General features: G+C 44.7%; 1 protein-coding gene across 1 annotated transcript in view; it reads left to right on the top strand.

Annotated features, from left to right (window-relative positions):
* Positions 1 to 24,685, top strand: part of LOC118401005 (metallophosphoesterase MPPED2-like) — a 48,378-nt gene extending 23,693 nt beyond the window's left edge. The window contains exons 3-7 of the mRNA XM_035798097.2: positions 451 to 632; positions 3,363 to 3,588; positions 20,371 to 20,486; positions 21,500 to 21,613; positions 21,973 to 24,685. Coding sequence (XP_035653990.1) covers positions 451 to 632; positions 3,363 to 3,588; positions 20,371 to 20,486; positions 21,500 to 21,613; positions 21,973 to 22,082 — 748 coding nt within the window. The 3' untranslated portion in view covers positions 22,083 to 24,685. The remainder of the gene's footprint in view (positions 1 to 450; positions 633 to 3,362; positions 3,589 to 20,370; positions 20,487 to 21,499; positions 21,614 to 21,972) is intronic.
* The last annotated feature ends 2,399 nt before the right edge of the window (positions 24,686 to 27,084 follow it).

Below are 27,084 nucleotides of genomic sequence, written 5' to 3'. Positions count from 1 at the left end.
CCATTTAGATATATTACTTATTGGGGGGGGGTAAAATGTTGACTTTGGTCTTTACTACAATATAGAAACGCAGTGTATAACACATTCATAAATGGCAAAAAAAGACAATAAAAACTCAATCATAAGGAAGGAGAGTCTTCAAAACTGTAAATGTCTAGGAGATATAAGTGAGCTCTTTATGTTACTTTGTAGGCCAAACCATTCAGACTCTACGTTTTTCTGCGAGAACTGATTTTTCGAGATGTATCATGGTCTGACAAACACCAACGTAGCCTGGCCACCTTCCACCGTAGATGCGGAAGACCGACATTTTTAGAATAAAAAAAGTTTAATCTTTGGCTTAAACTGATGGATTTCATGGGGATTATATCACATTTGATTGACACAGGGCTGCTTTAATAATTTGATACAAGCTAAGAAACTGATTATGCTGTCCCTCTTCGATGACAGGGTGGAGCCCATTCCCTATGACAGCCCCAAGTCCTCCGGTCATACACGTTTCGTCTGCGTGTCGGACACACACTCCAGGACCGATGGGATCCAGATGCCATATGGGGACATCCTGCTCCATACTGGAGACTTCACTGAACTGGGCCTACCCTCTGAGGTCAAGAAGTTCAACGATTGGCTAGGTAAAGTGTCTCTTTTTAATGCACACACAATGCTGTTTCGTAACACTCATCATACTGTAACATGTAACCTCTATCTAGGCTAATCACTGTTTTGTGCAATCTGATCAAATGTAAATATCTGTAAATTACTACAAGAACAGCGTTTAGTCTAATGTGGTCTTCTCATGTCTGCTTTGACCTTTTATTTAATATTTACTACTGCAATAAAACATTTTAAGATTAAGAACTTACGAAAAGGAAGAAGTAATTTTCCCTGAAGGCCACACATTATTAAAACACTGCCATCCTCCTTCGTTTCAAATTCATTTTAGCCTACAACCGAGAGAAAATGGAGTTGAGCTTTCAGTTTGAGCTCGATACAGAACTGGCGTAGCGTGGTAATAGATGAAGTAACTGGGACAAAGGACCTTTATCTCCAAGAAAGTTAAAAGGTCAACTGAAAATGTTTAAAATGTCACTTGTTGACTTTAATAGATGTCCGTTGACTGGGTAACTATGGTCTTCATCTGCAGTATTGCTCTTTGGTAAGAGAGGGAAAATGTTTACTGTGATCTGAGGAGGTCAAGAAGCCTTCACCTTTTCATTTGTGGCATTTTACTTTCATGGACCATTAGACAACTTTCTATTTCAGTAAATGTATATACACTGCATGACCAAAAGTATGTAGACACCTGCTCATTGAACATCTTATTCCAAACTCATGGGCATTAATATGGAGTTGGTCCCCCCTTTGCTTCTATAACAGCCTCCACTATTCTGGGAAGGGTTTCCACTAGATGTTGGAACATTGCTGTGGGGACTTACTTCCATTCAGCACAAGAGCATAAGTGCGGTCGGGCACTGATGTTGGATGATTAGGCCTGGCTCGCAGTCGTCATTCCAATTCATCCCAAAGGTGTTCGATAGGGTTGAGGTCAGGGCTCTGTGCAGGCTAGTCAAGTTCTTCCACACCGATCTCGACAAACCATTTCTGTATGGACCTCACTTTGTGCATGGGGGCATTGTCATGCTGAAACAGGAAAGGGCCTGCTCCAAAATCTTGCCACAAAGTTGAAAGCACATAGTTGTCTAGAATGTCAATGTATGCTGTAGCTTTTAAGATTTCCCTTCACTGGATCTAAGGGGTCTAGCCCGAACCATGAAAAGTAGCCTCAGACCATTATTGCTCCTTCACTAAACTTTACAGTTGGCAGTATGTATTCGGCCAGGTAGCGTTTTCCTGGCTTCCGCCAAACCCAGATCTGTCCGTTGGACTGCCAGATGGTGAAGGGTGATTTCTCACTCCAGAGAACACGTTTTCCCTGCTCCAGAGTCCAATGGCGGTGAGCTTTACACCACTCCAGCTGATTCTTGGCATTGTGCATGGTGATCTTAGGCTTGTGTACAGCTGCTCGGCCATGGAAACCCATTTCATGAAGCTCCCAACGAACAGTTCTTGTGCTGACATTGCTTCCAGAGGCAGTTGGAACTCGGTAGTGAATGTTGCAACCGAGGACAGACTATTTTTACGCGCTTCAGCACTCGGCAGTCCCGTTCGGAGCTCGTATGGCCTACCACTTCGCATCTGAGCCGTTGTTGCTTCTAGATGTTTCCACTTCACAATAACAGCACGCACAATTCACCACGGCAGCTCTAGCAGGTCAGATATTTGACTAACTGAGTTGTTAGAAAGGTGGCATCCAATCCAAGCTCAGCGTTCAACACCATAGTGCCCACAAAGCTCATCACTAAGCTAAGGACCCTGGGACTAAACACCTCCCTCTGCAACTGGATCCTGGACTTCCTGTCAGGCCACCCCCAGGTGGTAAGGATAGTCAACAACATGTCTGCCACGCTGATCCTCAACACGGGGACCCCTCAGGGATGTGTGCTTACTCCCTGTTAACCAATGACTGCTTGGCCAAGCACGACTCCAACACCATCATTGCGTTTGCTGAGGACATAACAGTGGTAGGCCTGATCACCGCCAACGATGAGACAGCCTATAGGGATGTTGTCAGACCTGGCAGTGTGGTGCCAGGACAACAACCTCATCACTCAACGTGAGCAACACAAAAGAGCTTGTCGTGGACTACAGGAAAAGGAGGGCTGAACACGCCCCATTCACATCGACGGGGCTGTAGTGGAGCGGGTCGAGAGTTTCAAGTTCCTTGGTGTCCACAACACCAAACAAATATCATGGTCCAAACACACCAAGACAGTCGTGAAGAGGGCACGACAAAGCTTATTCCCACTCAGGACACTGAAAATATGTGGCATGGATCCCCAGATCTTCATAAAGTTCTATAGCTGCACCATTGAGAGCATCCTGACCAGTTGCAATACCACCTGGTATGGAAACTGCTCAGCATCTGACCATAAAGTGCTACAGAGGAAGAGTGCATACGGCCCAGAACATCACAGGGGCCAAGCTTCCTGCCATCCAGAACCGATGTACTAGGCGATGTCAGAGGAAAGCCCCAAAAAATGTCAGTCACCCAAGTCATAGACTGTTCTCTCTGCTACTGCATGGCAAGCTGTACCGGAGCGCCAATTCAAGGTCCAAAAGGGTCCTTAACAGCTTCTACCCCAAAGCCATAAGACTACTGAACAATTAATCAAATGGCCACCCGGACTATTTACATTGAAATGTGTTGTTGGTTTAGGGCTTGTAAGTAAGCATTTCATGGTTAAGTCTACACCTGTTGTGTTCTGAGTATTTTAAAAAATCTGTTAACGTCTTTCCTGCAGGGAGTCTACCGTATGAATTCAAGGTGGTGATCGCAGGGAACCATGAACTGACGTTTGACAAGGACTTCATGGCTGAGCTGGTCAAGCAGGATTACTATCGCTTTCCCTCCGTCTCTAAGCTGAGACCAGAGGACTTTGACGATGTTCAGGCCCTCCTCTCAAACTGTACTTACCTGCAGGACTCTGAGGTTACAGTCAAGGGTTTCCGAATATTCGGGGCACCGTGGTAAGTTTACCTCTTGTCTTGGGTTAAATATCATGAGTGCTATGCAGTGTTATTCTACAGTGACTATAGGTCAGATTTGAGTTTTTGTGTAAAAAAAACAACAGGAATTCAGCTAAAAATGTGTTTAATTTAGGAAGTTTGTTCAAGTATTAACCACAAAAAAAGAGACGTGTCTCATGTCTCAATGTAATTAAGGTGTGAAATTATTATTTCAAAATAATCTCTTTTTGGGTTTAGTTGTGGTCAATTTGCAGTGTCTAAATTATTATATTTTCTGACCCCCTTGACCATTCACTCCGACAACAATCGTCTCGTGGCTGAATCTATTTGCCCCTACCCCTGCTCTAGAGGCTAATCGCTGAATGACAGACTACTGCATAATATGGCCTCAGTGACACGGATCACTGTACCTGAGTTGGCCGTGTTGCTCAAATACCTTATGCTTTACATACAGTGGAGGTGATGACAGAATGTGTGTGTGGTGACTCGCTTTGCTTGCTTATCAAGACCCTGAATGAGTCTAGTTAATTTTTTCTTTACTAGTGTGTGTCCATGGTGGATATCAAATACTCTACAGAGTATTCACTGCTTCTATGTTCTAAATCCATTATTGCTTTTTGCTTTTTACCATTTCCATACCTCAGTGAGGTAATGGCCTTGTTGTCCTGAATCCTGACAGGGGACTCCATGTTTTTGGTTAGACACAGAGTGCCTGAGACACACGTCTGATTGGTTGGGTGTGGGTCAGTCCCAGCCATGTCCTCTCCTCCTGTCCTAGACTTGTGGCATGTCCTAACATGTTACAGGCTGCCATGGAGACATGTACTTATAGTGTACTCAATGTACTACAGTGTCTGCGAGGGGATGACTGATCTCAGATTTAGATTTGGAAGTCCGACTCAGAGGTAGTTCATGAGGCAAGTGAAGAGGTTCGCTGCAGGTTGTCAAATTGTTTCTTCGCAATTTTCTTTAATGCTGTGCCAGTGACACATTTTTAATATTTCTTCCTCTAAGACACTTTATTGACCTTTTTTTAAGAGGCTAGACTTACAAAACATAACTGACTGTAAACTCCACCCCCCTGGTATTCTCCCCAGCAGGATGGACAGAGACATGCAGCCTGGCTAGCTGTGCAGAGGCCCTGGGTGGCTGGAGAGGGCCAGAGCAGTGGAATCATGGCATTGTGTGTCAGTCTGCCTGACCCCCTGTCTGGCCATCACAACTCCCTGCTGGCTGGCACACACCAACCTCCTTTCACAGGCTCTCTTCCCCCCCCCCTTCCCAGAACTAATAATCTCTCTGTCAACCACACGCCTCCATCTGCCTGTGTTGTTCTTCATCAGCCCCTGGACGTTTGGTCTCGGAGAGAGGTCATGGGGCTTTTGTCTCCTCAAGCCCCAGTTGAATAGGTATGACTCATCTGACCAGGTGTGATGTTATGCTGATGATCGTGCGAGAAGTCGTGCTTTTAGGTCTTCATACCTTAACCTGGCTCAGTCAGTATTATATTATACTTGCTTCCTGAGCCCAACTCTCATTCTCAGTGTCAAACCTTCCTGTCTTGAGGGTAACTCTTCTAGCTTGATTTAATCCTATATCTTCCACTTCAAAGGTTTCAGTTTTCCTGGTGAAAGTGGACAGTTTCTCACAATGCAGGCTGTGAGGAAAGAGCAACAATGAGGGCAGAACTGTGTTTGTCACAGAGTAGTGCTGAATAAAATTATTATTTTGGCAAGAGGGGCGGGGACATGAAGGGGAGCGAACCAGCCGACAGGATGCATGATGGGAGGTCTTTGGTGCAGCTCTGGGGTGATCTTTACCGGGGCGATTTCCCAGCCTCTCCAGCAGGAAGTGGCCTTTTGTTCCGACACATCCTGGTTCTTTTGTTGGGGCGTACGGATCAAAACCTGGGCCTGACCCCACTCCCTTAGGGACAGCCCTCCCCGCAGGCCACGGTGGCCCCTGCTACCTCTGAGCCTAGTGATCACAGAGGTAATTCCCACCGCCCACAAAGAGCTCAGCCAGGCTTGACACACACTGCAGGCCTGCTCTAAGTCTCAGGGTCAATGCTGACTGAAATCATCTAAATTAATTGTTTTTGGGGGGTGATTGTCAAAGCCAGTAGTTCATGACCTTGACCCCTAGATACTTCTTGGCATTGAGGCCCCTTATCTACACTGAACAAAAATATAAACGCAACATGTAAAGTGTTGGTCCCATGTTTCATGAGCTGAAATTGAAGATCCCAGAAATGTTCCATACGCACAAAAAGCTTGTTTCTCTTAAATTCTGTGCACAAAGTTGTGTACATCCCTGTTAGTGAGCATTTCTCATTTGCCAATATAATCCATCCACCTGACAGGTGTGGCATATCAAGAAGCTGATTAAACAGCATGATCATTACACAGGTGCACCTTGTGCTGTGGACAATAGAAGGCCAGTCTAAAATGTGCAGCTTTGTCACACAACACAATGCCGCAGATGTCTCAAGTTTTGAGGAAGCATACAATTGACTGCAGGAATGTCCTGATGCCAGAGAATCTAATGTTTATTTCTCTACCATAAGCCGCTTCCAATGTTGTTTTTGAGAATTTGGCAGTACGTCAAACCGGCCTCACAACCACTGACCATGAGTAACCATGCCAGCCCAGGACCTCCACATCTGGCTTCTTCATCTGCGGGATCGTCTGAGACCAGCCACCTGATGAAACTGTGGGTTTGCACAACCGAAGATTTTCTGCACAAACTGTCAGAAACCATTTCAGGGAATCTCATCTGCGTGCTTGTCATCCGCACCAGGGTCTTGACCTGACTGCAGTTCGGTGTCATAACCGACTTCAGTGGGGAAATGCTCACCACTGATGGCCTCTGGCACGTGGAGAAGTATGCTTTTCACGGATGGATCCCGGTTTCAGCAGATTGCTGACAGCGTGTATGGCGTTGTGTGGGCGAGGGGTTTGCTGATGTCAACGTTGTGAACACAGTGCCCCATGGTGGCGGTGGGGTTTTGGTATGGGCAGGCATAAGCTAAGGACATGAAACACAGTTGCATTTTATCTATGGCAATTTAAATGCACAGAGTTGCCGTGATGAGATCCTGAGACCCATTGTCGTGCCATTCATCCGCAGCCATCACCTCATGTGATGGCGGTGGGGTTTTGGACAACAAAGTCAAGGTATTTACAGCATGATAATGCACAGCCCCATATCGCAAGGATCTGTACACAATTCCTGGAAGCTGAAAATGTTGGTCACATACACATGGTTAGCAGATGTTAATGCAAGTGTAGCGAAAGGCTTGTGCTTCTAGTTCCGACAGTGCAGCAATATCTAACAAGTAATAAATAACAATTCCACAACTCCCTAATACACACAAATCTTAAGTAAAGGGATGGAATAAGAATATGTAGATATAAATATGTGGATGAGCGAGGGCAGGTAGTTTGCCCCCGGTGATGGCACTGGAAAGCCTTGCGGTTGTGGGCAGTGCGGTTGCTGTACCAGGCGGTGATACAGCCCGACAGAATGCTCTCAATTTTGCATCTGTAAAAGTTTGAGGGTTTTTGTTGACAATGCATGTCACCCATTGAGCATGTTTGGCATGCTATGGATCGGTGCGTACGACAGAGTGTTCCAGTTCTGCCAATATCCAGTAGCTTTGCACAGCATTGAAGAGTAGTGGGACACCATTCCACAGGCCACAATCAACAGCCTGATCAACTCTATGCGAAGGAGATGTGTTGAGCTGCATGTGGCAAATGGTGGTCACACCAGATACTGACTGGTTTTCTGATCCACGCCCTTACTTTTCTATTAAGGTATCAGTGACCAACAGATACAGTTGAAGTCAGAAGTTTACATATACCTTAGCCAAATACATTTAAACTCAGTTTTTCACAATTCCTGACATTTAATCTTCGTACAAAATGTCCTGTTTTAGGTCAGTTAGGATCACCACTATTTTAAGAATGTGAAATGTAATAATAATAATAGAGAGAGTGATTTATTTCAGCTTTTATTTCTTTCAGCTTTTATTTCTTTCATCACATTCCCGGTGGGTCAGAAATGTACACTCAATTAGTATTTGGTAGCGTTGCCTTTAAATTGTTTAACTTGGGTCAAACGTTTCGGGTTGCCTTCCACAAGCTTCTCACAATAAGTTGGGTGAATTTTCACCCCTTCCTCCTGACAGAGCTGATCAGGGCTTTGTGATGGCCACTCTAATACCTTGACTTTGTTGTCCTTAAGCCATTTTGCCACAACTTTGGAAGTATGCTTGGGGTCATTGTCCATTTGGAAGACCCATTTGTGACCAAGCTTTAACTGATGTCTTGAGATGTTGCCTCAATAAATCCACATACATTTCCTCACTCATGACGCCATCTATTTTGTGAAGTGCACCAGTCCCTCCTGCAGCAAAGCACCCCCACAACATGAGGCTGCCAACCCTGTGCTTCACATTTGGGACGGTGTTCTTTGGCTTGCAAGCCTCCCTCTTTTTCCTCCAAACATAACGATGGTCATTATGGCCAAACAGTTCTATTTTTGTTTCATCAGACCAGAGGACATTTCTCCAAAAAGTAGGATCTTTGTCCACACGTGCAGTTGCAAACCGTAGTCTGGCTTTTTTTATGGCGGGTTTGGAGCAGTGGCTTCGTCCTTGCTGAGCGGCCTTTCAGGTTATGTCGATATAGGACTCGTTTTACTGTGGATATAGATACTTTTGTACCCGTTTCCTCCAGCATCTTCACAAGGTCCTTTGCTGTTGTTCTGGGGTTGATTTGCACTTTTCGCACATAAGTACGTTCATCTCTAGGAAACCTAACGCGTCTCCTTCCTGGCCGTTAGACGGCTACGTGGTCCCATGTTGTTAAATCTTGTGTACTATTGTTTGTACAGATGAACGTGGTACCTTCAGGCATTTGGAAATTGCTCCCAAGGATGAACCAGACTTGTGGAGGTCGACACATTATTTTCTGAGTTCTTGGCTGATTTCTTTTGATTTTCCCATGATCTCAAGCAAAGAGACACTGAGTTTGAAGGTAGGCCTTGGAATACATCCACAGGTACACCTCCAATTGACTCAAATTATGTATATTAGCCTATCAAAAGCTTCTAAAGCCATCATTTTCTGGAATTTTCCCAGCTGTTTAAAGGCACAGTCAACTTGGTGTATGTACACTTCTGACCCACTGGAATTGTGATACAGTGAAATAATCTGTCTATAAATCAAATCAAATCAAATGTATTTATATAGCCCTTCATACATCAGCTGATATCTCAAAGTGCTGTACAGAAACCCAGCCTAAAACCCCAAACAGCAAGCAATGCAGGTGTAGAAGCACAGTGGCTAGGAAAAACTCCCTAGAAAGGCCAAAACCTAGGAAGAAACCTAGAGAGGAACCAGGCTATGTGGGGTGGCCAGTCCTCTTCTGGCTGTGCCGGGTGGAGATTATAACAAAACATGGCCAAGATGTTCAAATGTTCATAAATGACCAGCATGGTCGTATAATAATAAGGCAGAACAGTTGAAACCGGAGCAGCAGCACAGTCAGGTGGACTGGGGACAGCAAGGAGTCATCATGTCAGGTAGTCCTGGGGCATGGTCCTAGGGCTCAGGTCCTCTGAGAGAGAGAAAGAAAGAGAGAATTAGAGAGAGCATATGTGGTGTGGCCAGTCCTCTTCTGGCTGTGCCGGGTGGAGATTATAACAGAACATGGCCAAGATGTTCAAATGTTCATAAATGACCAGCATGGTCGAATAATAATAAGGCAGAACAGTTGAAACTGGAGCAGCAGCACGGCCAGGTGGACTAGGGACAGCAAGGAGTCATCATGTCAGGTAGTCCTGGGGCATGGTCCTAGGGCTCAGGTCCTCCGAGAGAGAGAAAGAAAGAGAGAAGGAGAGAATTAGAGAACGCACACTTAGATTCACACAGGACACCGAATAGCACAGGAGAAGTACTCCAGATATAACAAACTGACCCTAGCCCCCCGACACATAAACTACTGCAGCATAAATACTGGAGGCTGAGACAGGAGGGGTCAGGAGACACTGTGGCCCCATCTGAGGACTAAAATAAACAATTGTTGGAAAAAGTACTTGTGTCATGCACAAAGTAGATGTCCTAACCGACTTGCCAAAACTATAGTTCGTTAATTAACAAGAAATTTGTGAAGTGGTTGAAAAACAAGTTTTAATGACTCCAGCCTAAGTGTATGTAAACTTCCAACTTCAACTGTACATCTGTATTCCCAGTCATGCGAAATCCATAGATTAGGGCCTAATTTATTTCAATTGACTGATTTACTTAAAAGGGAAAGGGGGATACCCAGTCAGTTGTACAACTGAATGCATTCAACTGAAATGTCTTCCTTATATGAACTGTAACTCAGTGAAATTGTTGCATTTATATTTTATAGTGTACCCCAGAGTCAGATAGCATGCTAGTAGATACCCATGGACTTTCAGTCATTGCTCTAATGCTAGTTAGCATTGGCTGGCGAAACTACCTCTAACTTCCTTCATACTGGACACAGAGACATACAAATGGTATCCAATTTGTAAGTCGCTCTGGATAAGAGCGTCTGCTAAATGACTTAAATGTAAATGTAAATGTATCCACTAGTTCATCTGACCCCGGGGAAGTAGATAAAGGGCCTCATTGCCAAAGACGTTTACTTGAAATGTTCCATATCTTCTAGTAGCATTGAACAGCTAATACCTCCTCCTTTAATGGCAGATATACCATGACCTGACCTAGTAGCATTCTATGTGTGTGTGTGTCAGTGTGACTGAGGGCAAAGGGAGCTGAGCTGCTATGCTATAGGCAGCAAGGTGACAGTGGCAGCCTGAGTATGGCTTTAGAAATGCTAAGACTTCCTCTAATCCGCCTATGACTGCGGACACACTGGTCATGTGACCTCTGGGTTCACATCGGGCGAGAGCCCGCCAGGCAGAGCCACAAAGAAGGTGTGGTTCTCTGTTTCCATAGAAACCGTGGAACAGCCATGTGTGTGTGTGTGTGTGTGTGTGTGTGTGTGTGTGTGTGTGTGTGTGTGTGTGTGTGTATATCATCCTCAGTGTGTTTGCTATTTAAATCAGTTCCACTGGGTGTGTGGGTCAGTGAGGACAGCGTAGCTGTGAGGTTAATGCAAGCTCAATCTCTCACATGGACACTCATGCTGGGCTAGCAATCTACTTTATTGACTGGTTGACTGGCCATTGTCTTAATGTCATGTGTGGCTTTTTTTCCCTGTCCATCTGTGTAGCAGATGAATAGATGGGAATGGGAAAAGCTGCCTGACTAATCGACAACAGTATGCGAGCATAGCCTCAAATGACCCTGGTGTTTTTACGCAAGGAAATAAAGGGCATATCTGAAATGAGGTTCCAACTCTCGGTATCACTTGGTGGAAATCTCTGTTACCCCTCAATGTTTTAATCCTGTCACCACAACAACTTGTCTGATAACAATTACCTCACACAGTATGACTTATTATATTATTTGGAATTATTAGAATTGTTTTGCTAGGTAGCGCTAGCTAGCGCTAGTCTTCTGCACCTCTGTCAAAACTCTCCTATTTTTCATCCTATGGCTTGTTCTCCGTATTCTTTTTAAAAATAGTGAGCCAACGTGTTTTCAGCACTTATTTTCGATGATTGATCAAAACAAATTCTCTCATGCTCTCTTGTCTCTCTGCGGAAGACATGTTGTGAGCAATATGTTTGGAAACCGCAATAAAATCGCAGTATCGAATCGTAAAACATATAGAATCATGAGAATTGCAAATACATATCATATCAGCACAAAACAAAATGCCATAATATCATACCGTGAGGTCCCTGGCAATTCCCAGCCCTAGTTTTCTGACAAAATACTTCACCTCACTTTTCAATAAAGACTTTCCAGAATATAGCTGGATATGATAATGTAATAATACAGTATGTAAAAGAAGTGCCTTTGGGATAGCAGCGGTTTTGGTCAAGTTTTGAATATCCGTCTGTCCATTTCCGAGTGGACTGTTCCACAAGATCCATCACTTCAGAGGAAGAAGCAGTAACGTGAGAGCCTGGGGAAAATAGGCCACGGTCTGTTCTCCTTCCCCAAAATCAAAACCACAAGGGACTGTATGGTTATGCTCTGGGAGCGTTGGTTTTCACTGGGGAGGTGTTGAAATGCTGCTCTACTCTGCCCTACAGGCCCCTGCAAGGCCTTACATGCTGACATCACTGATTGTGAAGTGACCTTTGACCCGGAGGTGCAAGCTGCACGTCAGTGTTAATTAGCTGCTCGTGTCCGCTACCCTCCTCAGATCTTTCAGCAGTGCATTGTCCTGCTCTGGCTGACTGCAGCCCAGCGCTGGAGGCTCTCACACAGCGCCAGGCAGGCAGGGCAAACTTGTGCACAGGAAGAGGGGTCAGGTTGCCACGAAGGCGGCATAAGGGTGGTGGTGGGGGGAGAGAGAAGGAAAGGAGGGGGGGGGGGGGGGCAGAGTGAAGAGTGGGTCAGGCAGACAATAAGTGGCCGAGATTAGGAGTGGGATGAACACCCACAGACGAGAGGAGGAGACGCCTGCCCTTTATTCAGAGGATTACCATTTTGGAGGAACTCCAGCCTACCACAAGGCCACAGTGGATTCGGATGGCTAGGGCCTTTGTGTCCAGGTTGAATGATGTTCAGGTGTTATGGGCAAATCCCACCGCTGACACCAATTTCTCTAGCGATGTGTTTCTGTGAGCCTGCCCCTCCTCAGTCCCTGTATGTGTCAGTCAGCTGTAAGATGCCTTGCCTTGCTATTGCCCCCCCCCGCCAGGAGCCAGCCAGAACCTTGTTACCTCAACATCATCCAGAATTTTACAGTGACATCACAAGTGCTTTAACAGCCTCCGTCTAGCACCACAATGTAATGATCTGTGAAATAACCAACCAGTGCGGTGCCCTTTACCACAATGAATTATGCGGCTCGTTTGACTAACCAGGGTCGTCCAGAGCCATCTCGGTAGAGGAGACCTTGGATGAGACGACGTGTGTGTAGCCCTCTGTGGTGTGTGTAGACTACTGATGATCACTCCCAGGCTTCAATGACTAGCAAATGAATGAATGCAGAAAAGCTTATCGTACTACCAGGTCACATTCAGACTGAGGAGGATGCAGCTAGCCTACTCAGTGGGGTTGAGTGGTTGACTGGACCACCAGTGCAGTGTCACAACAAGCCTGGCTGAGTACACGACACCGTCAAGTGTAGTGTGACTAGTGTTTGCTGGAAGCTAAGACCATCTGTCCAGGCCAGGCGATAGAGAGAAACGGGAGATGGTAGGCTTTACACAGAGAAAATGCAGCATTTGACCATTTTAGCTTCCTCATGTCAGTATTGTGACTGACAGAGTATGTTACCAGGTATGTAGCATCCTATGCCATTGCAGACAGACAGGAAGTTCCCGGGCCCTTTCCCTCTCAGTAACACTCTGCTGCAGCAGAGAGCTGTTCAACATTACAGCCGTACACAGACCTATGCCCCTCACTTCTAGTCCAGTGCTACTACCCACAGATAGTCCTGACCGAGTGGATTCATATTTGAAGATTCCAGTAGCCCTTTTAGATTGGAGAGACTTGAGGGACTCGCGAGGCAGTGCATTACTGGCTGACCTGAAACCCCTTTCATAAATAACCTGAGGCTAGGGGTGCGGCTGGGGCACTGTTTTAGAGCGAAAAATGTCTGGCCCGTGTCTGCATTCTGTGTTCGGTTCAGCTGACAGGTCGCCAAGCTCACATGCTGATAAAAGTTCCAACCAATGACACGCGTGGTTTGTCGTGTCAAGACGATGTACACTGTACAGGTTGGCATATTTAACAAGAGGACGTTGTCAGATCTATGCTTGGAAAAGCAGAAATGTGTGTTTGCATTTGCGTGTGTGTACACTGTGTGTGTGCACACCTACATGTGTGTCCTGTTCGTGTGGGTGTAATGACAGAGAGTGAGGTGATGATCAGATAGCAGCAAGTCCAGACAGTGGCTGTTATTGCAGGGCTTTATCTGCTGAATGTCTGCCTGCCTGTCGGGGGGGGTGTCTGCAGAAATGCTAGCCCTAGCAATGATGAAGGATTGCACCCGTGTGTATACCCCCCGACACACCATGCTCTAAAGGAGGCACTGTGCTTTATTTACTCTGCCATCAATCACGATCAAGCTGCCACTGGCCTCTTAAAGCAGAGGGCCCAGGCATGCAGGACAGGACCTAGCGTTATTGTATTATTTTTTTAACAGCCTGAGTCCGGGCAGCCAGAGCTCCGCACGTCCTGATGGATCATTCCCCAACAGGAGACAACAGCAGTGGCCAGAGGTAGTCTATCAGTTAGCCTAGTGATGACAGGCACGCAGAGTTGAATCTCATCTGATTTTATCTCATGTCTACTTGGTCGCGCTACCCTCAATATCCTACCCCCATTTTTGTCCATGACTAAACTGGGGGACGCTAAGGTTGTTGTTTCTTCTGTCCCCACCCTCCCAATTCTGGTCTTTGTCTTGTTGTGAATCCTCTGACGGTATGACAACATAGAGATGTATCTGTGTACTTTCTTCCCAGGGCCTCCCCCCCCCCTCACAACGAGTTGATGCTCTTGCTCCCCCTGCTCCGGCTAATGGAGTCCTCCGGCCCGGAGCCTGCCCCCCCCCCCTCCACTTCCTGTCTCTTACAGGCTCCAGTATTGAGCAGCACAGCTCATTGTTCACCTCTCATCTCTGTCTGCTCTGCTGGGATCGAGAGAGACGCCGGGGGAAAACGCAGGATTAATCTGTGCGCTGGTGTCAGCGGTAGGATCCAGTTCTAACACAGAACAGGCTCAGCTTTGAGTCACAAGGTTGGAGAAGGCAGTGTTACCCAGCCTGGAGGGAAATATATAGGTGCAGTCAATATGAATTGGCTGTTTGTGAGCAACGCAGTGCAGAGCTGTGTCAGCAGGCCTTTGCTATCGCACAGTGGGGGGGGTTTAACAGAAATGCTGATATGAAACGAGACCATACAAATCAAATTTGCATTTGAATTGAACTTGGCAGTGTGTGAGTTTTATGTTTTCATTTTTGTTGAAAGCCACACTATACAAAATGTGCCTGATTCAAGCTCACATTATTCGATGTGAAAGTTGGTCCATAGGCTGGTCCAGAGGCATCAGGGGGAAATGGAAGGAGTGCCTGGAGTTTAACAGAGGACACTGCATCTTAACCCCACATTTCCTGGATTGGTTGAACAGTGCAGAAGAGAACCTCACCCTGACATTTTGTTCCTCTCTCGCTAGGACCATTAAGAAAGGAACGGAGCTCATGCGCTTCTTATACGCCAGAGATTTTAGGTTCGGACTGGAATGACTCGAACCGTGAAATGCGTCTTTGGTCAGAAGGGAAGCATCAATCTGGAGTGTTTTGTACGTAGTTAATGTCCCCCGTAGGCAGCAGCAGCCCTGGGTTGAGCCCTCCAGGGAGACCTGCGCCACGGTGTAGCCTAGACTGTCCAGGCAGGTTGATAAATGCCCCACGGGCCACATCAGTCATAAGGCCACAGCTATCAGCGTTCATTTAGTCGAGACCAAAGAGCTTCCACCCCCCCCGTCCGTCCGTCCGTCTCCCCACCCTCTCCCAGGCAGCTCTGGCCAGATTTAGCTGTGGCCTGATGTGTGCTGTGCTGTCTGGCCGTTGAGGCCGGGCCATCTCTTTACCTCCCTGTGCCCTGGCTGTCTGAGCAGTCGCTATAAAGGTGGCAGTCAGGGCAGGGCTGACCATACATACTGATGTGTGTGTTACGAGGCCTGTCCCAGGAGAGACATAAATCTCTTAACATGCTCTTTCTCATTGGTGCTGACAGCTTAATCAATTTGCCTCCTCTTTGGATGACCTCTGTTATGCTGTGGCACAGCCGTGTGGCCAGAATGAATGTCCTGGTTGTCTAATAGCCCTCTATCTCCCTCTATGGCTCGCTGTCTTCAGCTCTCTCTCTCTCTTTCTCGCATTTTCTCTGGGCATCTTCTAGCGATCTATTGATAGGATAGGCGCCTGTCAGTCATAAAGCGAGTGATAGCAGACTGCTTTTACCTGTCATCTGTCCCGCCTTCTGGTACAATTTGTGTGCGCCGTGGGTTGGTTGCAGTCAAATTTCTTTACACGGAGGATGGAGAGAGCATGATGCTTGTGAATTTGCACATACCGTGTAAGTTGTAACAATGAGTCGAAATCCACTTAGCCTAATTATTGTTTTCTGGCATATTCATTTATTTTCTTTCGTAGCCAGCCATGCGGACTCATGGCGCATAGGCTATTTACCATAGATGTCACTAGAGATTCATGAATAGGGGGGGCTAATCCTCTTTTAGGGGGGTCTGGGCATCCTCCCCCAGGATTTTTTTTTTAAGCCCCCAAAACGTATTTTCATGTTTTTTTTAAGGAAGGAGGAGGCAGGTAGCTGGGTCCAGGGGCAGACAGGATGTCATACACAGGGGGTCCAAAAAGGCAACAACACAGGCCGGGAAAAGGCTAGTAACGTCATCCAGGAGATCAGGCAATAGATTGATAACAGGAAATCCGAGGCTAAAGTACAGGCAGGGAATAGGCGAAAGGTGTCGTTAGTGAGGCAGGCAAAAACTATCATACACAGGAGGATTAAATTACGGGAAAAACAGAGTTCCGAATAGACTTGTCACAAAACAAACAATACCTCACAATGATGCGGTGCAGAGAACTGAACTAAATGGTGTGTGATAATGACATACAGATGTGCGATCAGAATTCAGGTGGTTGGGATCTGGAGAGTGGGCTGCGTTCAGGGGGGATCTATGTGTTTTGAGAGTGTGAGCTGGAAGTAGATGTTACATTAGGTTAGACACTGATCTAACATGACTTACTTCAATTATATCCAAATAAAGAAATTAAAGTCTACTCTGTCCCCATCCATCCAACAACAAAAGGCACAAAAATGGGAGTACTATGTATCAAAAATACTTTGGGATTTTATTTGGAGAGAGCGAGAGATGCAGATATACCATTAGAAAAAAACAGTATCATTCATCCACAAAGGGGCAAAACTAAATTCAACTAATGAGCTAAATAAAATATATTAGGAATAAAATCTGATAAAGTAAGATCCCAAACAAATATTACAACCTATATTAAGAAACTGCTCCTCCTGCTTCTCTCTTTTGATGCTTATTTTGTGGGTGGCCGCATCAGTGTACCTCCTATTTTTAAAGGTGGCAAAGCGGTCAATGACACTTAGTGACCCAAACACTTCACCCTCAATGGACATGGCTGCAAGCCTTTTCTGACCCATTGTCTTACGCAACCAGGAGTGCATCCGGCGCAGTGCACTAAAGGACCTTTCACAGGAGCAGCTGCTCACAGGAACTGTCAGGGCAAGCTGAATGATTTCCTTCAGAGAAGGAAACACTTCCTCATCCAGGAGGTTATGCCCAGCAAGTATATCTTTGGGAGGACATCCAGCTTCTCTTTTCCGGGAAAGAAAGTTTCTGGCCACCAACATCTCTTGTGTTTTAACATCAATACCGTAGTGCTTGGCAAACTCAGTTAAGCATGATGTGTCGAGGAATTGTTTTTTTAGTTGGGGCTGCATGCCTGTATGCCTTTGAGCAGACCTGCATCTACAGTTGAGAATCCATCTTGTCCAAGCATGGGGAGCAACAACTCTGTTCTCATTGTTTGGAATCATGACAATGCTCTACCTAAACCCAAGGAGGTCTCCACCACACAATCTCTCTTTGTTTGCACTTTCTTGCTGCATCTGCCTCTGGAATCATGTGCATTTCACGGAGTGCTTTGGTTCTGTCATAAGGTTCTGTGGCAAATGCATCTGTGCGTTTGACGATCAGTGTCTCACATACAGCTTGTTTGCCGAAACGAGCTTCTGCCAGGTTTGCAGTCTCCTTCTGGAGGAACTTGTTGTCCCTCAGTTACAGAAAGGAGGGACTGAAACATCAGTAAGAAATACACGGTGGAGAACTGAACGCGATGCTCCACTCTGGCTAAAGCTTCGAACTGAACACGATGCTCCACTCTGGCTAAAGCTTCGAACTGAACACGATGCTCCACTCTGGCTAAAGCTTCGAACTGAACACGATGCTCCACTCTGGCTAAAGCTTCGAACTGAACACGATGCTCCACTCTGGCTAAAGCTTCGAACTGAACACGAAGCTCCACTCTGGCTAAAGCTTCGAACTGAACACGAAGCTCCACTCTGGCTAAAGCTTTGAACTGAACACGATGCTCCACTCTGGCTAAAGCTTTGAACTGAACACGATGCTCCACTCTGGCTAAAGCTTCGAACTGAACACGATGCTCCACTCTGGCTAAAGCTTCGAACTGAACACGATGCTCCACTCTGGCTAAAGCTTCGAACTGAACACGATGCTCCACTCTGGCTAAAGCTTCGAACTGAACACGATGCTCCACTCTGGCTAAAGCTTCGAACTGAACACGATGCTCCACTCTGGCTAAAGCTTCGAACTGAACACGATGCTCCACTCTGGCTAAAGCTTCGAACTGAACACGATGCTCCACTCTGGCTAAAGCTTCGAACTGAACACGATGCTCCACTCTGGCTAAAGCTTTGAACTGAACGAATAAAGTACATCTATAACCCTTTGCCATTCATAAATCACGCAATGTGTTTATGTCCACGATATCGCATCGGGACAAGTACACCAAAGGATTTCCTAGGTTTCCTTTCCTAGGATGTTGGGGCTTGCCAAGTGATGCTGAAGTGTGTGTCTCGTCAGCCGGTGTAGCCTATCGAATCGGTGAGAGCCATCAATTTGGCTCCCTACTATGGATAGGCTACTGGTAGGCTTAGGCTTGTTGGTGATTTTATATGTAGATAAATGATGAAAACATTTTATGAAGATGGTGAATCGTAACTACACCAATAGGTGATGGAGAGCCTCATTATGGTCCAAATATGATAATTAGGGCCCTCGCAGAATCCAGGCATTAAAATAGAATTCAACAATATTCCCAAAATGTATTGACCTAAATTCATTTGTCCAAGTTTATCATAAGATATGAACAACATTCTGAAGGGGCAAGGAGAATGTCCGTGTGTGCAGTTCGCACGTCTACCACTTTGTGTAGCCGTTAGTATTGATGCTAATTAAAACAGTCCTCTGGTAGATGGAAAGGCTTACCCGAAAACCTTCTCATTTACATGCTAACTACATAGTAGCCTATGCTTACCATGATGTCACATAATCAAGGATATCATTACACTGAATTTAAACATTTTCAGTAAAGTCAAGTCTTTCTACACCAATAGTACAAAAAAAAATCCAATCTGGGAGGGAACCCCCCCACCCCCAAAAGAATTCAGACCCCTTGACTTTTTCCACACATATTTGTGGTTTCTCCCATTCTTCTCTGCAGATCCTGTCAAGCTCTGTCAGGTTGGATGGGGAGCGTCGCTACACAGCTATTTTCAGGTCTCTACAGAGATGTTCAAGTCCGGGCTCTGGCTGGGCCACTCAAGGACATTGCGACTTGTCCCGAAGCCACTCCTGCGCTGCCTTGGCTGTGTGTTTAGGATCGTTGTCCTGTTGGAAGGTGAACCTTTGCCCCATTCTGAGGTCCTGAGTGCTCTGGAGCAAGGATCTCTTTGTACTTTGCTCCGTTCATCTTTGCCTCGATCCTAACTAGTCTCGCAGTCCCTGCCGCTGAAAAACATCCCCACAGCATGATGCTGCCACCACCATGCTTCACCGTAGGGATGGTGTCAGGTTTCCTCCAGATGTGATGCTTGGCATTCCGGCTAAAGAGTTCAATCTTGGTTTCATCAGACCAGAGAATCTTGTTTCTCACGGTCTGAGAGTCATTTAGTTGCCTTATAGCAAACTCCAAGTGGGCTGTCATGTGCCTTTTAATGAGAAGTGTCTTCTGTCTGGCCACTACCAAAAACGCCTGATTTGGTGGAGTGATGCACAGATGGTTGTCCTTCTGGAAGGTTCTCCCATCTCCACAGAGGAACTCTGAAGCTCTGTCAGAGTGACCATCTGGTTCTTAGTTACCTCCCTGACCAAGGCCCTTCTCCCCCAATTGCTCAGTTTGGCCGGGCGGCAAGCTCTAGGAAGAGTCTTGGTGGTTTCAGACTTTTTCCATTTAAGAATGATGGAGGCCACTGTGTTCTTGGGGACCTTCAATGCTGCAGACATTTTTTGGTACCCTTCCCCAGATCTGTGCCTCAACACAATCCTGTCAAAGAGCTATATGGACAACCTCTAATGGCTCGTGTTTTTCTCTGACATGCACTGTCAACTGTGGGACTGTATATAGACGGGGGTGTTCCTTTCCAATAATTTCCAATCAATTGAATTTACCACGGGTGATCAATGGAAACAGGATGCACCTGAGCTCAATTTCAAGTCTCATAGCAAAAGGTCTGAACCTATGTACACACTTTTTTTTCTGTTTTTATGACATTTTGCAAATTTATTCAAATGTATTGTCATTTAATTTCTCTTTATGGGGTATTTTGTGTGGATTAAGGGAAAAACTCTTTTTTTAAATCCATGTTGGAATAAGGCTGTAACAAAATGTGGAAGAAGGGAAGGGGCCTGAATGCACTGTATGTCCTGGTGGAAAAAAACTGTTTCTTTCTTTCTCCCAATTTATTAAAAAAAAAACATTGTACTCAGTTCTGTGTTCATGTTTGAATTGCATGTATGCCCATATACTGCATTCAGTATTCAGTGCAGGTGTGTGTAATGTAGATTTCTTTGAACTGTTTCTACAGGACGCCATGGTTTAATGGCTGGGGTTTTAACCTTCCTCGCGGTCAGTCACTACTGGAAAAGTGGAATCAGGTTCCAGAGGGTATAGACGTTCTCATGACCCATGGACCTCCCCTCGGTGAGTTGAGTTCATAAAACCGCAAAACACACTATCCCACAGACTGCTAAAACTGGTTGCACTTATTGACCAGCATGATTACTGTGTCACATACTGGAAGTAATTCCACAGAGAGATGATATTCAATAAATAGGATGAAAACCGGAATCTCATGCTTATCTGGACACTTGCGGTAATTCTCATTATTGTCACCATTCATATTTCTTGGACAATTGCTCTTTTGGGTGGCACTTTACGAGAATTCAGTATTGAAAAACAAAATCCCTGCTGTTAAACCAGTATATTAGCAGATATATCAGTATAGGTCAATTTTCCCCCTCAAAAAAATCTGAATCGTTATCGGACCCATAATAACATATAGTTTGGGCTTTAACTGGTAGTAATGGAAGCAGAGTTAGGGTGACCTTTTCCTCGCGGTGAAACACGCGCAACGAGCTACAAAGCCTGTGCAATGACGAGTTGGGTATTTTCGCCTCACCTGTATGTGCTTCTGCGTATGTGGAGCCAAAAATGGAAGTGTCAAAAGGAGGTTTGGGGGAGAGTATGCTAATTAACCCTCCCACATAAAGTATAATTACATGAATGTATTGAGAAGGCTACAAGATAAGAATAAAACAGGGACAATAATGGTAGATGAGGAATAGTGCAGAGTAGGCCATCATAGGCCCATGCTTGAAATGAGGCTGGTGTTGTTGCCTATGTTTTTAATATTTAAATAAAATAATATTATTGTCTGTGTATTATATTGTTAATGTTTTAAGCTCTTGCCAGTAAAAACAAAATCTATAATCTATTGCCTAAGTTCCATTCAAACATTCACAGCACGTATGTTCGAAACACATTATTGTTTTATAATGTAATTTCGAACAGTGTTAAGACAGGGAAAATGTCGCCCTTATTTTGTGCCTACATGTTATAAATTAATTTGTTGTTAAATGTATTTTCGTTACAAATGTATCCTTCTTATGCTTAATCCAGTGTGTTAATCAATCTATTGGTGTGGTTTGGGACAGGTTTCCGTGACTGGGTCCCCAAGGAGCTCCAGAGAGTGGGCTGTGTGGAGCTGCTGAACACGGTACAGCAGAGGGTCCGACCCAAGCTCCACGCCTTCGGTGGCATCCACGAGGGTGAGTATTCTGTACCCTGTCCTCCATAGTCCTGGTTCTACGCAATAACAGATTGGTAGAGTACTGATGTACAGCATCCATATTGTATTTATTATGGATCCCCATTACCTTAATTTTGCTGGACCCCAGGAAGAGTAGCTGCTGCCTTGGCACCTACTCTTCCTGGGGTCCCGCAAAATGAAGGCAGTTAACACAATTATAGGAAGGAGTCCAATTTCAGGCAAAACACTTCCTAACATGGATGCTGTACTAGGGCACTTAATACTCTATCCTGTGCCATGCATCTCTAGCTTAACAGACCTTGTATTGTCTCTGTTTTGACTCTGGTATCGTCTTGTTTCTCTGTCCTCTGTCTGCAGGGTATGGCATTATGACGGATGGATGCACAACTTTTATCAACTCCTCCACCTGTACAGCCAGTTTCCAGCCCACCAACCCCCCCATCATATTCGACCTGCCCAACCCATAGAGGATCGTAAATGAACCAGCATTTTTTTTAATCAAATGAGTTGTACTAAATGTTAATCTTCAAGATATTTGGCTTTTGTAAAAATGCTTGTAAAAATGCATGAAAATCTGATTCTAGTAATGAAATTATGAACTTTGTCAAATATTTCATATTTTCCAATTGTTTGCATTTGCTGCAATAACGGGTTTTCTGTGCTATTTGTCATTCTTTGTTTTCTCTCTCAAGACGTACAGTTGAAGTTGGAAGTTTACATACACTTAGGTTGGAGTCATTAAAACTCGTTTTTCAACCACTCCACAAATTTCTTCTTAAACTATAGTTTTGGCAAGTCGGTGAGGACATCTACTTTGTTCATGACACAAGTAATTTTTCCAACAATTGTTTACAGACAGATTACTTCACTTATAATTCACTTTCACAATTCCAGTGGGTCAGAAGTTTACATACACTAAGTTGACTATGCCTTTAAACAGCTTGGAAAATTCCAGAAAATTATGTCATTGCTTTAGAAGCTTCTGATAGGCTAATTGACATACTTTGAGTCAATTGGAGGTGTACCTGTGGTTTGTATTTCAAGGCCTACCTTCAACCTCAGTGCCTCTTTACTTGACATCTTGGGAAAATCAAAAGAAATAATAATAATAATAATATATGCCATTTAGCAGACGCTTTTATCCAAAGCGACTTACAGTCATGTGTGCATACATTCTACGTATGGGAAATCAGCCAAGACCTCAGAAAAAACATTGTAGGCCTCCACAAGTCTGGTTCATCCTTGGGAGCAATTTCCAAATGAATGAAGGTACCATGTTCATCTGTACAAACAATAGTATGCAAGTATAAACACCATGGGACCACGCAGCCGTCATACCGCTCAGGAAGGAGATGCGTTCTGTCTCCTAGAGATGAATGTACTTTGGTAGGAAAAGTGCAAATCAACCCCAGAACAACATCAAAGGACCCTGTGAAGATACTGGAGGAAAGTAAAACCTGAAAGGCCGCTCAGCAAGGAGGAAGCCACTGCTCCAAAACCACCATAAAGCCAGACTACGGTTTGCAACTGCACACGGGGACAAAGATCGTACTTTTTGGAGAAATGTCCTCTGGTCTGATGGAACAAAAATAGAACTGTTTGGCCATAATGACTATCGTTATGTTTAGAGGAAGTGCACACTTTGGCTTGCAAGCCGAAGAACACCATCCCAACCGTGAAGCATGGGGGTGGCACCATCATGTTGTAGGGGTGCTCTGCTGCAGGAGGGACTGGTGCACTTCACAAAATAGATGGTATCATGAGGGAGGAAAATTATGTGGATATATTGAGGCAACATCTAAAGACATCAGTCAGGAAGTTAAAGCTTGGTCGCAAATGGGTCTTCGAAATAGACAATGACCCCAAGCATACTTCCACAGTTGTGGCAAAATGGTTTAAGGATAACAAAGTCAAGGTTTTGGAGTGGCCATCACAAAGCCCTGACCTCAATCCTATAGAAAATGTGTGGGCAGGACTGAAAAAGCATGTGCGATCAAGGAGGTCCACAAACCTGACTCGAGTTACACCAGCTCTGTCAGGAGGAATGGGCCCACAATTCACCCAACTTATTGTGGGAAGCTTGTGGAAGGCAACCCGAAACGTTTGACCCAAGTTAAGCAATGCTACCAAATACTAATTGAGTGTATGTAAACTTCTAACCCACTAGGAATGTGATGAAAGAAATAAAAGCTGAAATAAATAATTCTCTCTACACTTATTCTGACATTTCACATTCTTAAAATTCTTAAGACTGGGAATTGTTACTAGGATTAAATGTCAGGAATTGTGGAAAAACAGAGTTTAAATGTATTTGGATAAGTTGTACGTAAACTTCTGACTTCAACTGTATACGCTTTTTGTCTGACAGGCAAATATACTGCCTGACAGTAATCGTACCCTCTACATCAGCAATACTTGACCTCATGATGATAATAGAACATGCATTTGGCATTGTAACATAAGTTATTTTGTCTCTCCTAAAGCCCTGTGTATTGTTGAAAATGAAACATTTTGAGTATATGAAATGTATCCAATTATTATATACTGTAGTCCCTTGGGCTCTCACATGTGTTTTGGAAAGGTATGTACCGGTTATCTACTTTGATCTGGGGCACATTCAACAGGACGCAACATATTATGTATATTCTCAAATGTCCCCATCTTCCATGGAGTACATGTGATTTGGTGTTTGTGTGAATTTATATAGGCCCACTAAAGCCTTTCAAAAATGTATGTTATATGCTATTCAAAGCACACATGCATTTTCATCTCACTTTTATATTTTTATCGATATTCAGCAAACAGCTGTTTTTAAATTATATTTCACAACTGTCTAAGCAGAAGTGAGTTGTTCCCTAAAATACAGTAATAAGAATTTTGCTAATTATTTTTGTTTTGTTGCACAGTGTGAGAATGCGATCTTGCTAGCACAAAAAAAAGTTGCCAACGGTAGTCTTCTGTCATTGTAAATGCCTGTTTAGTTTCCTGGTTTATGAAACTTTTGTTTAACTTGTAATACGTTTAGTTGCCTTTATATGCAAATAAAATTGCCATATTTGTACCTGTTGAATAGCTATACAGTTTAGTTTATTTGACCTTTTATATACATTTAGTAGCGGAGCACAGGAAAGGAAAGCGTACATCCCCCTATCTCTCGCTCCATTGGATAGAGGTGAAGCTGTATCTGTGCACCATCTGTCTAGGCCAGACTGATTGCGGGGTGGATTCCATCTGTTTCAGTAAAGTTCACCGTTATATACAGATTGAATCAAGCCCTAAGTCTATTACTTATCCCCTGACTGACCGCAACATGGATTAATGGGTGCTCTTGACAAGGATGGCTGTGGCCCTATGCTGTCCTGACACCTACTATTGATTGGGCAGAATTGTCAGGGAGGCCTTGGCGTTGATGGATGTCAGGGGCATGGTGGGGAAGGAAGGCTGACTGCCACCCTGTGTGTGGGGGTGTTTGCTTGATTGTCTCCGCTTGAAGGTAGAGAGCTGCAGAGCTGAGTAAAAAAACAGACGACCATGTGTACTTGAAGGGTAGGAGGCATGAGTTTTTACTGTGTAGTCAAGATCTGGTTACCTATAAGCACAAACATAGTTATGTTTTTGGGTGATTATATAACGTATTTCCAGGTAACTTCTAAACTATTCACGATGCACTATTTCTCAACGTCATGTGGAGGATCTACTCTGCTACAGAGTTCAAATGCTAGCTCAGTAGCTTGCTCAAGCTGGCTAACGTTAGCCACACCTCATGCTTTTCAGACTTTGTGGTTGTGTTATCTAGTGGGAACCCATTAGCACGGCAGACTCTGGTGCCTTCTTGCCGTGTGCTCAAAACAAAAGAGAAAATCATACCTGCTTGCTCCAAAAGTGTAGTACCTCATCTGTTCTCCTTTTTGTTTTGTCAACTTTTTGTCATGTTCTCTGTGAAGTAGGCTACGGGTGTTTTGTAACTTTTTCAGCCTGACTGACATCTGGAATCTATCTATTTTGGTCCATTGAAATGCCCGCCCCCCCTTCGCTTTGGTAGCTAACTCTTTTAAAAGTTTAACCATCAGATGGGCCCCAACCATCAATCTGTAAGTCTCTGCTCTCTCTTTGCTTTTAATATGCGGTTAGCGGTTATGCTTTAGTTGTGTTGTGTTCTAGCTGGTCTCAAGAAGTAAGGCTTTAGCTTGCTTACCATATCCATGGTGGATGGCTAGGCTAATCGCTAGTTGGCTAAATCGCTAACATTAGCTACTTGACAAGCTTGCTGGCAAAGCTCACTGCATATAGCTAACATTCTTTGATAGCTGGAGTTCTAAAACTTGGTTTACTTTAATGTACCAAAGTATGTGGACACATATAGTTGATTTCTATTAAAACACATCGAATGTCATTGTGTGTTGTAGTGTTATGATTTCCATTTACTGGAACTAAGGGGCCTAGCCCAAACCATGAAAAACATCCCCAGACCATTATTCCTCCTCCATTAAACTTTACAGTTGTCACTATGCAATGGGGCAGGTAGAGATCTCCTGGCATCCACCAAACCCAAATTTGTCCATCAGATTACCAAATGGCGAAGTTGAATTCACCACTCCAGAGAACGCATTTCCACTGCTCAAGAGTCCAATGGCGATGAGCTTTACACCACTCCAGCCGACGCTTGGTATGATCTTAGGCTTTATGCGGCTGCTTGGCCATGGAACCCCATTTTCATGAAGCTCCCGACAAACAGTTCTTGTGCTGACGTTGCTTCCAGAGGTAGTTTGGAACTCTGTAGTAAGTGTTGCAACCGAGGAGAGAGATTTTTACACACTACGTGCTTCAGCCCCCGGCGGTCCACTTCTGTAAGCTTGTGTGTGGCCTACCACTTCCCGGGCTAAGTCGTTGTTGCTCCTAGATGTTTCCACATCACAATAACAGCTCTTACAGTTGACCAGGGCAGCTCCAGCAGGGCAGAAATTAGACAAACTGGCAGGAGAATGGCCTTACTGAATATGTCAGTGACTTTCAACGTGGCAGCGTCACAGGATGCCACCTTTCCAACAAGTCCGGGTTTGTCTATAGAGATTGCATGATTGTGTGTTCGATTTTATACACCTGCCAGCAACGGGTGTGGCTGAAATAGCAGAGTCCACTAATTTGAAGGGGTGTCCACATACTTTTGTATATTGTGTATGTAATGGGGATTGATAGACACTAACAATCAAACGCAAACAATTCACACAATGATGTTATGAAACAATGAATGTGCAAATCAATGGGATAGCGCATTCTGGAGAGACGTGTATTCTGCATCTTAAAGGCTCTGCGTGGTCAATCTGACATCTGCAGTGGCTGTACAGCTTTTACTGTGACATGGCCTCTGTAGAAGTCAGGTATTCATACTTCTCGCACTTCGCAGAGCTGTTGTGAATAAAGTTGTCAAGTCAGTGAGTTTTTGTTTATACAGGATCTCCCACCCCCACC

The sequence above is a fragment of the Oncorhynchus keta genome, chromosome 22 (assembly GCF_023373465.1).
Source record: "Oncorhynchus keta strain PuntledgeMale-10-30-2019 chromosome 22, Oket_V2, whole genome shotgun sequence".
Lineage (NCBI taxonomy): Eukaryota > Metazoa > Chordata > Actinopteri > Salmoniformes > Salmonidae > Oncorhynchus > Oncorhynchus keta.
This window is presented reverse-complemented; position numbering and strand designations above follow the sequence as displayed.